We start from the raw sequence: 17,345 nt of genomic DNA on the forward strand, positions 1-17,345 counted from the left end.
ACACAATTCTCTTTCATCTTCTTTTTTTCATAATCTTTTCGATTTTCATTCGTAAACTACTAGTAAGATGACTTTGAAAATGGAATTGCTCTTGCACAAACAAACACCAATAATTTCTATCAGAATTCGACAAAAATATATATATGAAATAAGAAAACCAGAGTTATGTATAAAAACCTATCGATCGAGATGAATAAAAAACAAAGCATAAGTAGTATTATACTTTAAGGTGATAGATGATTGGTGGCAAAAAAAAGGAAAGGGAAAAGGAGGAATAGCTAGGGGGGCTTTGCAAGATGTGTGGAATAGCTTTACTTTAACTTCCGAGTTGTTTGGGAGAATCTAATTGTAATTGGTAAGGAAGGAAAGTCTAGTCTTTTTATGGACGTGTAACAACTACCTTCACTTCCTGTCTCTGTCGGATCCAAATATTCTCTGACTGGCGCGTGATAAAAGCATACCCACTTCTCTCTCTCTCTCTTCGTATCTCATCACAACACATCCACGATCCAACAATTTACGTAGCTATGATCTCCTAAACGTCCCATTTTTACAAAAATTAATCGACCGTCTAATTAACTTTCTACACGTTTTTAAAGTTCATTCATGGCAACGTAAACAACAAAGTGTGTTTTTTTTTTTTTTTTTTTTTTTGTTATCCGCCGGTTAATGAAGGAATGGGGAACATCCAATAATAAATTTACACGTGTATATATTAATGGGTTTAGGCCGGCCGACTCTGTAATTAGGTTGGAGCTGATCATGAACCCTAATTAATAGATTCCCGATGGGTAGTGGTGCTAGTGCTAATCACCAGTCAGACTCGATGGAAGCAGCAGATTCTTCGATTCCCAGAGACAAAGACTTTGGCAAATTCCAATTCGGGTTATTATCTTCCTTCGATTCGATTGATTTCTGGGAATCTCTCTGATTCCTGATTTTCTTCTTTGTTTCTCTGTTATCGATCAGATGCGAGCACTACAAGAGACGATGTAAAATCAAAGCTCCTTGCTGCAATCTCATCTTCCCATGCCGCCACTGCCACAACGACGCTGCGGTCCCCTCTCCTAATTTGCTAGTTTAATCAAACAACGAACCTTGCTCTCTCTAGTCTTTTAGAACATGCATGCTTTTTTTCTTGTTTCAGAATTCTTTATCTGACCCTAAAGAACGACATGATTTGGTCCGCCAAAACGTCAAACAGGTTTGATTAAAACCACACTCTTGTGTTTCAATCTCTCTTAAGGTAGTATATAAGGAAATTGGATTCTCTGTGTTTTGTTTTTTCAGGTTGTTTGTTCAATATGTCAAACTGAGCAAGAGGTAGGTTGATGATTTTTATTCTTTATCTGCAAAAATTCTTTTTCACTAATTCATATTTATTTGGGTAATCATCCTGACTACAAAATTTTAGGTTGCCCAAGTCTGCTCGAATTGTGGCGTCAATATGGGGGCATACTTTTGCGATATCTGCAAGTTCTTTGACGACGATGTGAGCTTTGGATCCTTTCATTCTATATGTGATTATGTTTCAACTGCTATGAGTCACTTTGTTGGTTCCTGAAAGTATCTCGCCGTTGTTATGTTTGCAGACCTCGAAAGAACAGTTTCATTGTGATGACTGTGGAATTTGTAGGTGAGGTGTTTGAGATATAGACATCTTGTGCTACGTAACAGTCATATTTTTAGCTTAATCTTGTGGTCTTTATTAATTTTCAGAGTTGGTGGGCGTGACAAATTCTTTCATTGCCAGAACTGTGGTATGTGCCTTTATCAACTTGCATGTGTTTGATTCTGTTTTTCCTCTTTAAAGCAAGTTCTAGATACATTGGTGGTGTCTAAGATTGCGAGTCGTCTCTATCAAATGTGCTTTAGGAACATAAGAATCTATTCGACAAGTGACAATTGTAGTGTAAAATGAAATCTTTGAATTTGTTGCACATACAGGTTTTATCCTTATCGAGCTGTATTGTAGCCTTATCGAGCTGTATTGTAGCTAAGTATCAGATGTCTAATAGCCTATGAGTCTATAACTAGTTTCACAGTAAATAAATTATTTTCTCTAACTATAGAATCTTGTGTGGATAGTTATTATACAATAGTTTTAGTTATCTCATATGTTGTTACGAAACTCCCTTGTAAATATTGCAGGAGCTTGCTATGCAATGGGCTTGCGCGATAAACACTCGTGCATTGAGAACTCCACAAAAAATTCTTGTCCTGTTTGTTATGAGGTTTGTTTGAATGGAATCAATTTTGGTTGATCTCTTGTTCTATATTGTTAGTGATTACTGATTAGATTCAAAAGATCATATTGTTTTTTGGATCAACCTCGCAGTATCTATTTGATTCGGTAAAAGCCGCACATGTGATGAAATGTGGTCATACTATGCATATTGATTGCTTCGAACAAATGATCAATGAAAACCAGTAAATTCTCCATCAATCTCATTCGTTCCTCACAATATCAAATTTGGATTTCTTATAATTACCAATGTTCTCTCTCTCAGATACCGATGCCCCATTTGTTCCAAGTCAATGTTGGATATGTCTCATTCGTGGCAATTATTAGATCTTGAGGTAATAATCAACTTTTGGATTTGTTGTATTTCAATGAAGTAAAGACCAACCAACGTTCTTTTTACAGATAAGCGCAACAGAGATGCCTGTTGAGTATAACTTTAAGGTAATGTCTATAAATCCAACGTTGTGTCACCTCGTGGTTTGATTTCCTTGTGTTCATGGTTTTACATCCGCCAAGAAACTATCTGCAGGTTTCAATTCTCTGCAATGACTGCAACAAGGGGAGTAAAGCTATGTTCCACATTTTGGGACACAAGTGCGGTGATTGTGGTTCATACAACACTCGGAGAATCTCAACGCCACAAGATCCAGTGAGTGAAACAGAGTGATCATTTTCTGAAGCGAACTCTTCTTGATTGGATTTGTCCGTCATTGGTCCAACATAGAGCGATAGGGCTCGGTGTTCTGCTTGTCGCATAAAGTGATCCGGCAAAACCATTGGGTTTGGTCGGTTCATATTGAATCACAACTTTAAAGTGTGAAAAGAAATTGAATACGGTATTTATACAAACAAGACCAAATGACCTCAAACATAAGAACAAAACAATTTACATTTTTAACATAATTTTATAATCTTCCTTTCATAAAGCATATAAAACTATAAAAGACTCGGATGAGCTCTGTTTGTCGAGACATTAACAATTTCTGAGAATGTAAATTTCCATACTAATGGGCCGTATAGAATATTAATGTGCCTAGTTTTATAATGGAAAGCCACAAAGTAATGGTTTAAACGATAAAAACAAATATGAAACAAAAGCTAAAGAAGGAATCGCGCTAACAATACTCTCCCTTTCTTACCCTTTTTCCCCTTAAAGCTAAAACCAGAGTTCTTGTTCTTGCCCTAAACATTTGAAACTGAAAATATTACCGATATAAATGGTAGGCCTGGGCTTTCGGTTAACCGTTCGGTTATCGGTTGGGTCCATTCGGTTTCGGTTCTTTCGGTTTCAAAATTTAGTATCCATTCGGATATTTTGAAATTTCGGTTCGGTTTCGGTTCTTTCGGTTTTAAAATTTAGTATCCATTCGGTTGTTTTGCTTAGGATAGTTTTGGATATTTCGGTTATTTTTGAGTATTTTTGGATATTTTTGGATATATTTCGGTTATTTTTGAGTATTTTTTACTATTTTTATATATTTTTCAAGTATTTTTGATTATTTGGTCTATATATAACTAATTATTTTGAAAATATAATTGTATTTCGGGTATTTCGGTTACCCAAAATATTTCGGTTCGGTACCGATTCGGTTACGGTTATTTCGGTTATAGAATTTAGTATCCATTCGGTTATTTTCAAATTTTCGGTTCGGTTCGGTTCGATTTTTTTTGCTTCGGTTTCGGTTCGGTACATTCGGTTCGATTTATTTGCCCAGGCCTAATAAATGGTATCTGTGTTGGGCATCATGGAAAATGAAAATTTGAAAAAGCCCATGTCATATCGTTCATATAAAAAACAAAAGTTCCATTATATTGTATCCTATCACTCTGGTTTGACGATGATGCTCTTCCAAGTATCAACACAAGACCTAAAAACAGAGCAAGATTCTCTTGTTTCTAATTATGGTGATAAAGAGAGTGTAGGGACCTGAGAAGAAAGAAGTGGGTGCTGTTCCAAAACCGAAAAGGCTGCAAACAGTTCATTAAGCGGACAAAGGAAATGGCAAAGACAACAAAGAGAGAGAGAGATATCAAACAATTAAAAGGATAAAAGAGTCCCAAACAAGTAGAACAGTTACATTTTTGACATTGTCTTTTAAAAAATCTCTTATCCTCTTAAGAAAAATACCCCACCAGGATCTCTCAGTGTAAACAAACATACAACAATAAAAAATTCTTACATAAATAGAACAAAGCTCTCTTAGATCTCTCTCTCTCTCTCTCTCCACTTATTCATTGCTCATGAGCTTGATGGTTATATGAAGCAGCCGAGAATCAAATTATTGGCGACCGAGAGCTCTCTCATGTTCCTAAACCGGAACACGATTACATGGGATGATGAACAAGGATTAATGAAAAATGTACCTCGTTTATTTGTCTTATAATCCGTTAGTAGTGATGATTTTCCTGGAAACCTCATTGTTGAGTCTTGGTCCATGTTCCAGACGAAGCCAGGCATGTCAAACCGAGGACCAGCCAATGTTCGGTATATGAACACTCTCTCAACAGGGCAGCTCTCTGGTCTCGAGTCCGGTGGACCCCGTTCATCGATGACTTCCACATTCAGCTTTGGCATCTTCTGTCCTAATAACTTGCAGGCTCCAAAACTCACGGAACAAGAAGACATCCAAAGGGATCGCATTGTCTCCAGCTTAGAAGCATTGGCCAAAAGCGCCTTGTCTCCAAACTGGCAGTCCCTTATCTCTAGTTTCCTCAGGCTATCGCACCCCGACAAAACATGATGCATGCCTAAGTCACTGTCTCCTGCAAATGCCACTGAGAGCATTTCCATCTTCTTGGCATATGTCCCAATGTATTCAAAAACCTTGTCGGTCAAGAGGCCAGATAGAGAGAGGCGACGGAGATCTTTGCAGTGCTCTACGATGGCTCCAAATCCAACATCAAGTGGCTCTAGAGTCAGATAGTCTGGAGCTTTTGGCTCAATGATGCACAAACGGAAGCGAGTCATGTTGGGACGGTTCCTAGCAATGGTTATCAATGCAGCATTGGTCATTTGACGGCAGAAGTAGAGAACCGACTCGAGTTTTGGACAGCCCATGGAGACGGAGACAAGCCCCTGTTCCGTCAATGCCACATTTGGTTCCATGACAAAAGGCTCAGATGGAAACACTCTGAGCTCGCGTAGGTCCTTGCAGGTTGAAGCAAGCACCTCAAGACCAGCATCCTCGATGTAGTCAAGCACCTGTAGTCAATAATAAGTCAGATCACAGTTATAATAAGAAAACTATACCATGCTGTAAAATGACCTAGAAATTTCAAAACTCATGCGTTAAATTGTATGTTAATATGGACTCACCCAGAGGCGCTGCAGTTTTGGGCATTGACTAAGTAGCTTGACAAGATCATAGCTCTGGACTGTTGCATAACTCAGATTCAAAGTTGTAAGCCGACTGCAAACTGAATAAACAGCTGGAAGATAGGCAGGAACAGCATCCCAAAATCCAGATAAGCACTTCAAATCCTTGCATCCAGAGAGCGCTACCGATAAACCAGAGTAAACATCTGGTCGCACTTCTGCAGTGTACCCACCAGTGCCCAATTCCTCCAATTGAGGAGCTCTTTGAAGTAAAGTAGCCAATTTTTCAAGGGGAACAGCTCGGTTAAGCTTGAGAGACTTGAGATTGGGACACCTAGTCACCAACCTTTCCAGAGCAGAGAAACTGACCTCAGATGCTAAGCATGAGATATTGAGTGATACCAAAGATGTGTAAGTATCTGGGAAATGGCTAAGCCAGTGGCCACTAATATCGTCAACCTCACTCTCTCGTAAATCAAGTTCTTTCAGATTCCTGCATAAGAATCACATAATTAGCATCGAGTGACCCACATTATACAAGTTGCAGAACATAAACATTGCTACAAAAGAGACCTTAATAAATAAATAAAATCATGTGCATAATTGTGATTAAAGTTGTATTTGATACAATGTAGATAGATCACTTTGGGAAACTATATAAGCATAGAACAATAACAAATAACTAAAAAAAATCACATGGAAGCATAGTGAGAGATGCTAAAACAGAGCCAAAGAGAGGAAAGAAGGGGAATCCGAAAACAGATCTAAGTTTCCCAACAAGGTAAAAAAAGAAACCACAAAAGGAAAAGTAAAAGAAAAGGGAACACACACAAAGCCAAATTGACTAGATTTCCCACCTCAGGAGATTCACTGAGAGCGAATAATCCAGGAATAAATAGATATATACCACCGTCAAGTAAGAGATAAAAGAGTGGCTATAATAAGAATTTTCAGTAACGTGATTAAAACATTTATCTTTTAGATACGCTAAAATCTTGACCCAAAAAAAAAAAAAAAAAAGAACAGAGTAATATCAGCAGGAACAAGGCAGCAAAACATCTATGCCCAGATCAAATTACTCACGTAGTAAGATTGAATTTACAAATCACATATCAAACAGTTTATTATTAATTCAAACCAGTTATGATTCTTCCAAAAGCAAAAGGGAATCTTCTTCTTGATGAAAGAATACCTGCAAGTGGCAGCGATAGCAGCGAGACCATCGGTGGAGAAGCCTTCGCAGGAAGAAAGCACAAGAACCTTGAAATTCTTAAAGGACTTGGCTATGAGCTCCAAGCAATCGTCGGTCACCACCATCCTCTTCAGCCTTATCTCTTCAAGCCACGTGTAAGACGACGACATAGCCTCAATCCATGGATACACGTAACCTCCCCATCCGTCAGGTACCAAATTAAAGTCAGCAAAGTGAGGTTTTCCCTTGAGCTCCACGGATCTTACTTTCGGGAACCTCCTAATCACCGTCGCTGGACTCACGGCGTAACAGTTCCCGATGAAGACTTTCCTCCTGCACCACCGCTCGATCTCGTACCATGACTTGCACACCAGAGAGACTGAGTTCCTATCCTTATCCAGCTGAATAAACGAGAATACATGCTCAAGCACCTCTTCTGGGAACGACAAGGCTATTCGCTTCTGCATTGCGCCCAAATAACCTCGAGATCTCAATGATCCAACCACAATAAAAAAAGTTTGAGGAAGAGTTGAACAAGTAGTATATATTTATATCCGAAGGTTAGATCTGAGGCGCCATTGACGGAGATAATCTAGTTTCAAAGAAGAAGAAGCAGAAACAAAGATGAAGAAGAGAGAGAGAGTGGGGAAGAGAAGAGAAGGATAGGTACGGGAAGGAGAAGGAGGTCAAGTTAAAAAAAAAAAAAAGGCAACTATGGTTGGGTTTAATGTTAACCATGGTCAAACATATCCATGTGACCCTTTTCGGTGATTGTGATTGTCGATTCTGATGATGACACGTGTACTGTAAACTTCAAATACCAGCCGTCCGATTGAATGGTAGCGGGAGATTATCTTATCGACTGTGCAGCCGCAGAAAACGGGACGAGATATTTGAGAGGGGGTCGGCTTCTCTCATAATATCGCGAGAAGAAGGTGAATTGATAGGGTGTGGTAAGGTGTAGGGGAAGAGGGAATCTAATGATACGCGATGCACGGCTGGATATGAGGGGAAGCCCCGTAAATTGCGGGGACCACAACAGAATGTTAAAAAATAATGAAATGATCTGACGGTAACAAAAGCTATTACTGTTATTTATGATGACATCACAACCGTCCAATCATGTGTTCTGATGTGGAATCTGAGAGCATCTATCTCCTCCTATTACTATTTATTTTCATGTTTATTTATTTACCCACCGCTTGGATAAATTAATCATGTGTTTTGATGTGGAATCACACTTTCATTTTCTATTTTCTGGTAAAATCTATACTAATATAATCGCAGCACTTTTTGTGACGGGTGAGTAAAAAAGCTTTCGGATATATTGGATATCCGACTCATTTTAAAAATTCATTCACAAAAAATTTATTGGGTCGGATTATATTTAACCCAATTCATACACCGGATATTCCATATTTAATAATTTAGATTTTTAGAAGATTTGATTAAGATTTATAATTATGATTCTCCTATCATCTTTGTTTGATTTGTTTTTAACTGTTTTGAATCATCATATAATACATAAAGTAAAAAAAATCAATTTTTTTTCTGCATATACTGTGATTCGAAATTTTAAAAACGGACATATATTTTCCAATTGACGAAAATGTGTGTTCAACGTTCTACATCGATTAAAATATTTAGACAATGATTCAGAATCATATCATAAATAAGAACATTAATAAAATAAATGAGTTTTTTGGCGGGATGGGTTTGGCGGGACGGGTTTTTGAATCAACAATAATAAAAAGATTAAAATATCATTAATCCGCCGCTTCAATACGGATTTAATCCTTTTTTTTAATACAAATCACAGGACGGGTTAAGAAATTACGTAACGGGTTATATTTCGGAAATGATTTATATGGCGGACGAATTTGAATCAATATTTATATACCGCTTTAATACGGGTTAAATCCTCAGTTTATTAATAATTATCTCGTGAACTCGTGGTATACCGTTACTTAATAACAATTGTAAACTATAATATAAATAAATATGTTATAAGGAGATACATTTTACAAAATATTTTTATACTAACTTTAAAATTAAATCATCCCGCGGTGTACCGCGGATTAAAATCTAGTCTAGTAGTAATAAATTTGACTAAATTGTATCCTTTCTCATAGCATTAAAGTGTTAATAAAAAGACAGTTGAATGATGATTTAACATAACATGAATCAGGGTTTTTGAGTATAATTTGTGGGATTGGATAAAACATGATTTGTATGGTTTTGGGCTGAATAATGTTTAATTAAAATAGAAAGTATTGTGCAAACAGTAAATGTGAGGGAAGTATCCAATAATTTAAAGTGAACAACTTTTATGAGTAGAGAAAATAAAAGGAAAAAAGAAAGAGAGAATGGATACTGAAAATTTTGAATAAAGTACAGAAGAAAGAAAAAAAGTGCAGCGTCGCATTTTAATCACGACCGTCAGATCTGGGACCCCTTTTTTTAACAGCAGTGTACGGACATATATACACAACCGTGACTTCAAATAATACTAATAAGTACAGTTATTAATTAATTTAACTCGTCTGAGTGTAATAAACGTATAAAACTAAATTATTTCGGGCTCTGTCGCAAGCACAACGGGTTAATCACAAAAAAGGGAAAAGAAATGGGTTAATGAATTGACGACAATACCCTAGTTCTCATGAAGCGTAGCACTATTATGTAGAGAGTTATACTCCCTCTGTTTTTTTATAAGTGATGTTTTAAAAGAATACACATCGATTAAAAAATTATTTAATTTTTGTTTATTTCTAAACTAAAACATTATTTATTATCTAATCAACCAATAAAAAAACAATCTACAGAATATAAATCATCAAAATCAATAAATAAAATAATTAATTTTGTATTGAAAACTGATAACATCATCTACTTAAGAACAAAATTAGAAACTTAAAATATCACTTTTTTTTTTTTTTTTTTACAGCAAAATATCACTTATTAAAAAACAGAAGGAATATGAATTAGTAGTACATAGAAGGAAGAGTATTATAAAGAAAAAAAAAAAGAGAAGAAGAGAGAAACAGTGAATGATGGGCTTTGCAGTGTCTGAGCATGGAGTTGATAGGTCTGTCCTCTCCTAACTAAAAAACTTGTCACATTATCAAACTGTTCTATCTATCTCATCCTGACCGTTGATCCACTTACCCTACTATTTAAATTTTTTTTTACTAGTTTTCTTTTCGAATGTACTGTTGATTAGTTTTTGTACCAAACAAAAAAAAAAAAAATCTAAAATTTATCATGAAAATTTAGTTTCTGATTATTTTCTGGCGGAACTTGTGTTTAGAATTGATATAGTACATACGATGATTTTTTTTTAAATGTAATTAAGTGCTCAGAAATTTAGGTAGTAACGAAGAAAGAGATCATTAGGAAAAAACAAAGAGGGCTGATGATAGGTCAGATGGGAGAAGTGGGGAGCTGAGTTGTCCTGCACGTAATACGCTGAGTTTTTTAATTATAAGTTTTAATGTCGTCAGAAAAAGGGAAACTAGTTTAATTAACTTTGATATACTATAGTACTATATAAGAGGTCATTGATTAATTGATTATTAATTTGAAGGATATGATTAGAATAATAATCCCACGCATGGCTCCCCCGCGAATCTCTCTTATTTCCCCTCTCGGGTTTCGTACTCAAACTAGCTTGCTCTTTGCTGTTTATTATCCCTTAATTATCTCCCTACTAATACTACTGTTTTTTTTTTTTTTTCCATAATACTAATACTACTGTTTGATGTAAGATAGATGATGAGTGATAATGCGATTAATGAAGAGGTGGTGTACAAGTAAAGTGGCACGTGATTTAAAAAGCTAAATTGGATTATGTCTTGATTATAATGACCTCCCCATTAGTGGAAGCCATCCTTCTTTTTCCATTTATATTAATATTGTTCTCTTCTCTATATCGTTTCATGATTTGTCAAATTCTGACCAATTATAATTCTGATATCTTCGCTTTGTTATTTCATGTCCCTCCGAATCACGATTTTACTAGTAACATTTTCCGCATTTAATTTCTAGCCTTTTCTATGTTATTTTATTCTCCATATTGCAAAAATACGTCACGCAATTCATTATTAGCTTTTGTAAATTGATATTGGATGGTTCATGGTTACGCATGAAAACCACATCATTCTAAGGAAGAAGACAGTAGGTAATAACTTTAGTCAACGCACTCTGGTTACTGGTTTCTTCCGACGTTTCTATACATATCATTTTAAGTTAGAATGATAAATGGATTAGCAAAAAATATGAAGGAGCGATAAATGGAAAAGCTTTGACCAGAAATAATAAAAAAAGGAAAGATAAATGGATGCTAAAAAAAAAAAGGGAATATTGTTGATTTGGGCATTTTTTGCCCCAAAAATTTAAGAAATGGAATGGATATCAGGTCTTCACGTTTTAGGCATTTCTTGAGTAAGTGTTATTACTAATCTATCCTTTCCTTTTGTACAATCTACTCATTGTTTCTTCTTCTCTGACCACAACCACCGTATTTCTCCGATGACAATTTTGATTTTCCGGCCACAACCATTATTGCTTTTTGAAGAAGAAAACTAAACCCTAGGATAATATTTAGTAAACCCAAGGGCTTCTATCATAAACTCTTATCAAATCAAACTTCTAATTCATATTTAAATCTAAACCAAATTAAAAAAAATTACATGTTTGCAATTGACAAATCTTGAAGAAAATCAAGCGAGACGATTGAAGCTCTTCACGGCGAGACGATTGAAGCTTTGACGGCGATCGTCACCATAATCGATTCGGAGCTCACCATCGTCATCGTTACCGGATCTCATCGGAGATCTAATCAGCGTCACCACAATCTCGTTCACTGGATCTCATCATCGTCATCACCGGATCGGTATCTTATACGTGCCCAGATCAATATGAATTTCACTCCTCAAAATTTTGAATCGAAATCGTAGATCCGAGGTCGTAGTGAAAATCTCTTTCCAAATTAGATAGAAGCTCAAAATTTCGTTTGATTTTGTGTAGCTAAAAGGAAATTTGGCTTGGGAGAGAGAAAGATAACAGAGGCGAGAAGAGAGAAAGAGAGATAACAGAGGTTGAGGATGTGAGAAGGGGAGGGTAAAAATGTCTTTTCCCTTATAGTAGAAATTCCTAAATACGTAAGACCTTGCAATCAGTCCTAAATTGATAATTTTCCTGGGGAAAAAGCCCATTCCCGTAATTAATTCAAAAAAAAAATCGACAAACTGATAAAAAGAAAGTGTACGGTAATTATGTTCTCATTAGTTAGAAAGCCCAATGGGCCGAGCTAGTGGGGCCATAAAGTAGGGTGGGGGTGAGTAGGTGGGGTGGACGTCGAGTCTTCTCTTGCCGTTCATGTTTTGTCCAATCACATTTTCTTCTGCTTTATCAAATATAATAATTATTCTATGGTCTCTAATAGTGTGTCATGGGTTTGCAATATAGAAGAAATCTTGAACGAAATGATCAAAATATAACAAATTTGCCAACCCTTTATATATCATCGATTACATCTTTTTTTTTTTTTTTTTTTTTAATTTGCCATTGGACGATAAGAAGAGTAGTCAACTAGAATTATTGAACGAGAGAAAGAGAGTCATTGAATGAAACTGAAGTTAAAAAATCAAAAGGGAATTTAAATTTCCCAAAAGTTACACAAATCTTATTATTATCATTTGTCTTTTTTTTTTTTTTTTTAAGTTGGTCCAATGTTCAGTCTCTCTTTTTTATCCAATGGAGTAAAACTAACGTGCGTGTTAGAAAGTCATTGGTGGGTTCTTTAACGTTGACGGAAACTTTTCGCAATCATAACTCCTTTAAACAAAAACTAAATAAGCATGTATAATCATTTACATTACACGTGTCTCTTCAAAGTTCACAATCTCTTAATTATCATCACACCGGCTATATCTCAGTATCTACAGTGTACTTCTATATTTCACGTAAGTATTAGTATACTATTTGTTAATTTGCGATCCAATTCACATTTCATACACTTTTTCGAAATTTTAAAGCTGATTGTTAGAGTATTGTCTTTAGAAAATTTGATATTAATAAACAGGTTGTGACTTTAAAGAAAAGGAAAAAAATCTTCCCCATTTTAATTTGTATATAGCCGTTGTCTCATAATCTAAAATTAATATATTGTGAAAACAGGCCATGAGATAAACATGTTTTTTTTTTATGATTCAACGAACCAGACATAATTTTATTACTCATGGTTTATTAAATACTATGTTAGTAAAGAAATATTAAGTTAATCCAATATGAATATATTTTAGAGTATTGGTTTGGTGGTTCCACTAAATGACAAATGTATTAGGTTTGATTCATGTTCAATTAAATCTTGTACTTAATATGAAGCATTAATTTGTTTTTTTCTTTCTATCTAAAGAGATTTGAAGTGATTAGAGCTGTAATTGTACGGGCTATAAAGAAAAACAATCAGCAACACATATGTAAATCCAAATTATAAAAAGAAACTATATTTAATTCCAAAATTATAGTCTCGTGGAAAATTCGCTATAATTTTTTTCTGTAGAATGCTATCACTACAAAAAAAAAAGAGTGTATTGCATCACTTAAATTACATCACAAAACTAAGTGATATTATTTTAAATTATTTATTTATAAATGAAGCAAATATATGACCTAACATCAATTATATTAATTGATGTTATAATTAACTAATTTTACATCAATTAAATAAATTGATTGAATTTTTATTAGTTTGCATCACTTTTAAAAAAATTGATACAAAATATATATTTACATCATTTAGATAATTGATGTATCTATTAATATTTGGTAAAATCACTTTTCAAAATGATACAAATCTTACATCAATAGAAACTGATGTAAAATTGTATTAAGGAGGCATTTTTAAATTGTCTCACATCGACAACTTCTTAAGAAGGGATAAGAATCTATCCTTTATAAATAGGTTAACCCATTTTCTAATAATTGAGTATAGTGGTCTCACGAAATCTTAAGTCAAATAATTTATTTGAATGATATTGTTGACGTTTAAATTTATTCTTAGAATAAGATTATAATTAAAATAATTTTCTTATTAAATAATAAAAATAATTATTATAAATTTTACAATTATTAAAATCACTAATGAAATTTGACACTAGTTTTAGTATCAATTATTTATAAATGATGAAAATATTAACATCATTTATACAAAGTGATTTAAAAAGGTAACATCATTTTTTGTAATTGATACAAAATTAACATCAATTATAAAAACTGATGCAAATATTATGTATAATTACATCAGTTGTCAACAAAATGATGTAAATTATTTGCATCATTAATTTTTAAATCATTTACTTAAGTGATGTAAACTTCTCAATTATATCAATTATATCAATTCTTTTACATCAATTATAAGTAATACAAATATTCAAAATAAGTGATATAAAATGATCTTTTTTTTTGTAGTTTATCAACCTGTTTTATAAAATAAAGGGCTATATTAATTTAAATCCACAATTGACCAAATAATTAGATTTAAATCCATGGTAATTTGAAAATTAGAAAAGTAGGAAAGAGAAAGAAAATGTAAACCAAAAATATCCTTCTTTTTTGGATTAATTACTAAAATGCCACTGATTAAAATAAGGTTAATATGTGGGTGACACTGTTCATTTCGACATGATAATATGCAGATGACACATGCTAAATAATTTAGTATCGCGATAAGTTATAAATTATATGTTAATATAAAATAATAACGTGCTAACATATTACATATCTGAATAATATTTGTATGAACATGGTAAAATATTCTATATATGGATAATATTTATATTAACATGTAACTTATACAACGTATGCTCAAATTTATCATATTAAATCGTTGACTATTTGATTGGTATCAACTAATTTATATTAAAACCTGTTTATTTACTCTAATAATTAATTATAACCGTTAACTTATATATTAGCATACTTATTTATAATGATAATTTAGTTATCATGTTTAACTTATACGTTAGCATTTTTGTATGTGTTGCTAATTAAATTGTTACCCATATAACAAAATCGAACCCAGAAAAATGAGACAATAGTCGTTGCTGCCAATGATACCAATTTCCCTCTTTTGCTCAATAAACCTCATCAAAACCCAGCTAACAAATTATTCATTCACAATTCTGCTGGGTTTCGAAATTACCACCGAGATTTGAAACTACCATTGTGTCTTGGTTTCAACCTTCATGGAATCGAAGTCGGGACAACCAAAATCGACCGGTTCTCTCTGTCACAAAATCAAATCGACCATTATCATTTTTAAACACAGCTTGAACCATGACGAATGTGACATTGATCGTTTTCCACCGACAAAATCTATTCTTCTCCCTTGATTTTTGTTTTCGCCGAATTAAAACTACCATTGTCACAAGTCAACCACACAACTCACGAATTTGCTTATCCGGCCAGCTTTGGCTCTCTGCAATTTTGTTTCTGAAACCATTTTAATTTTTTTGTTGAATTTTTATGGGTTTAGATTGCAGTAGAAACCGAAGAGAGAAATGAAAGAGAAAGAGAGACATGAAAGAGAAAGAGAGATACATTAGGGATTAGATTGTCATTATGACATATACAGTAAATGTCAAAAAGTGGTGAGGAGAGAGAACTAAATAACGAGTCATCTATGATCATAGATTATAGATTCCCTAAAATAAACTAGAATTACAAGTCTAGCTTCATACACGCAAAAGTCAAAACGTTTACAATGAACAACTTGTGTTTTGTCGAAGCGGCCATCTCAAAATTATAGCGTTCTAATCTACCACAATATATATCATATTTAAACTTATAATTTATATTTACATCATAAAAAATGTAAATTTGATATGAATCACGCATATCATTATGATAATTCATATTTCATACCATATAAATTAGGTATTTTTCTCATTCGAGCATCTTATTAAAATTCATTTGAATAACGAAAATAACTTAAAATACCCGCACACACACACACAAAATAATTGATTCGTTATTGATCGTGATCTATGAGCAAGCGTACTCAAAATACCCGCATACACACACAAAATAATTGATTCGTTATTGATCGTGATCTTTGAGCAAGCGTACTCCTTCTCTAATCATCTACTATAAATGTTGATGGGCTACATGGTCACAATCTCGGGAAAAGGGGATTTTCATACCCGTACTATTGGGACCGTGGATTTTTATACCTCGACATTTTTGTAGTGTATTTTCCAACCCAAACTGAAATAAAATTTGAATTTCATACCTGTATTTGATAAATCGTGCAAAAAACGAAGTCAATCTAATGGGTGTTAGTCAACTCCGTTACGATGATGAGTCATCGTACACGTGTACGCTGACGTGTATCCCATACGACGTCGTTTTAATAATTGTTCTCAAAAGTTTAAATTTTTTGCAAAATCAGGGATTCGAACCCATGACCCTTGGCCACACATCAAGCACCTTTACCAATTCATCCCACAACTCTAATCGAACATTCCCCAATCATTTTAATTTATAAACCTTAATAGTTGTGTGTTTGGAAATAAAATTTTATTTGGATATTACATCAAAAGTAATAATATCTAATAGATATGAGTGAATTTATTTATTGTCAATGGATTTTAAATTAGAAAGACCCACAAACTAAATATGATATCGAAATTCTATTTGTTAAATCAAAGTAAAATAGTCAAATAATGATTTACTACCGGTCTTGATATAAGAGTTGGCTCAAAATAGTTTGATAAAAGAATATTTTTCTTGAATTCAAAAGTTAAAAAGCAAGAAACTTGACACATTTCTTTAATTTTCTTAACATATTAATCATATATAAATGATGATGGACATGAGTTGAAAAGCAAGAAACTTGACACATTTCTTGAATTTTCGTTAATGTACCCCTGATTATTTCAGTAACTCTCATTCTCTTCACATGTATTATACTAACGTATCTTTCATGTTTGATACGTGCCAGTGGCCACGTATACCTACATATTGACATATACGTATCTACACACTCAGAGAAAATCTTATACAGTACATGCATATATATGAAAGTCGACTATTTAACTGGAGAACACTTGAAATACAGCAGCCTTAAAAAGATCCAAAGAGAGAGTGTAGGGTGGTGAAAACAGATAAGGAAGCCGATCGAGTACATATGAAAACAAACACAGCATAACATTAAAATTGAAGTTACAAGAAAGCATTTACCACGTTTGCTACATCCTACACGAAGGGAAAAAAAATCTGGATCACTGATCATATTGATATATAATTTGATTGCATGGTTTAGAAGATTAACGCGGAGCAAAGAGAGCAACAGCATTTGCCACTATTGTAAAGTTTTATGGGACCAGTTTTATTTATGTCTTTTTTTATTAATACTTTTGCTGCTACTGAACTATCAATTTCGTTTGGAAAATATTATAGTAGCTTAAAGCATTTAATTTTGAAATATATCTGTCTGAATAATTATATAGATTTGATTCAATAAATGGCGTGATCGAGGAATGTGGTCCTCCAAGAGACACACACTATATAATTTTCTCAGTCTTTCC

At 33.8% G+C, this 17,345-nt stretch overlaps 2 protein-coding genes across 2 annotated transcripts; one reads left to right on the forward strand and one right to left on the reverse strand.

Moving 5' to 3' along the window:
- Positions 1–699: 699 nt before the first annotated feature.
- Positions 700–3,167, forward strand: LOC9312766 (E3 ubiquitin-protein ligase MIEL1). Its single transcript, XM_002876652.2, has 12 exons — positions 700–885; positions 970–1,057; positions 1,148–1,204; positions 1,291–1,323; positions 1,415–1,492; positions 1,593–1,636; positions 1,720–1,760; positions 2,152–2,234; positions 2,339–2,430; positions 2,511–2,580; positions 2,648–2,686; positions 2,775–3,167. Exons 1-12 carry the CDS (start codon positions 788–790, stop codon positions 2,910–2,912), a joined length of 861 nt encoding a protein of 286 aa, XP_002876698.1. The 5' UTR covers positions 700–787; the 3' UTR covers positions 2,913–3,167.
- Positions 3,168–4,261: 1,094 nt separating this feature from the next.
- Positions 4,262–7,422, reverse strand: LOC9312767 (protein TRANSPORT INHIBITOR RESPONSE 1). The gene is given in 4 exon segments (XM_002878443.2): positions 4,262–4,655; positions 4,658–5,447; positions 5,562–6,054; positions 6,754–7,422. Coding segments are annotated over 4 exon segments (1,782 nt in total). The 5' UTR covers positions 7,221–7,422; the 3' UTR covers positions 4,262–4,623.
- Positions 7,423–17,345: the final 9,923 nt, after the last annotated feature.

Source organism: Arabidopsis lyrata, assembly GCF_000004255.2.
Source record: "Arabidopsis lyrata subsp. lyrata unplaced genomic scaffold ARALYscaffold_5, whole genome shotgun sequence".
In the NCBI taxonomy this organism is placed as follows: domain Eukaryota; kingdom Viridiplantae; phylum Streptophyta; class Magnoliopsida; order Brassicales; family Brassicaceae; genus Arabidopsis; species Arabidopsis lyrata.

Coding starts and splice junctions, on each gene's coding strand:
- LOC9312766 (XM_002876652.2), top strand. CDS start 788: ATGGGTAGTGGTGCTAGTGCTAATCACCAGTCAGACTCGATGGAAGCA. Junction 2,235..2,338: donor CTTGTCCTGTTTGTTATGAG/GTTTGTTTGAAT, acceptor TCAACCTCGCAG/TATCTATTTGATTCGGTAAA. Junction 2,431..2,510: donor CAAATGATCAATGAAAACCA/GTAAATTCTCCA, acceptor TCTCTCTCTCAG/ATACCGATGCCCCATTTGTT.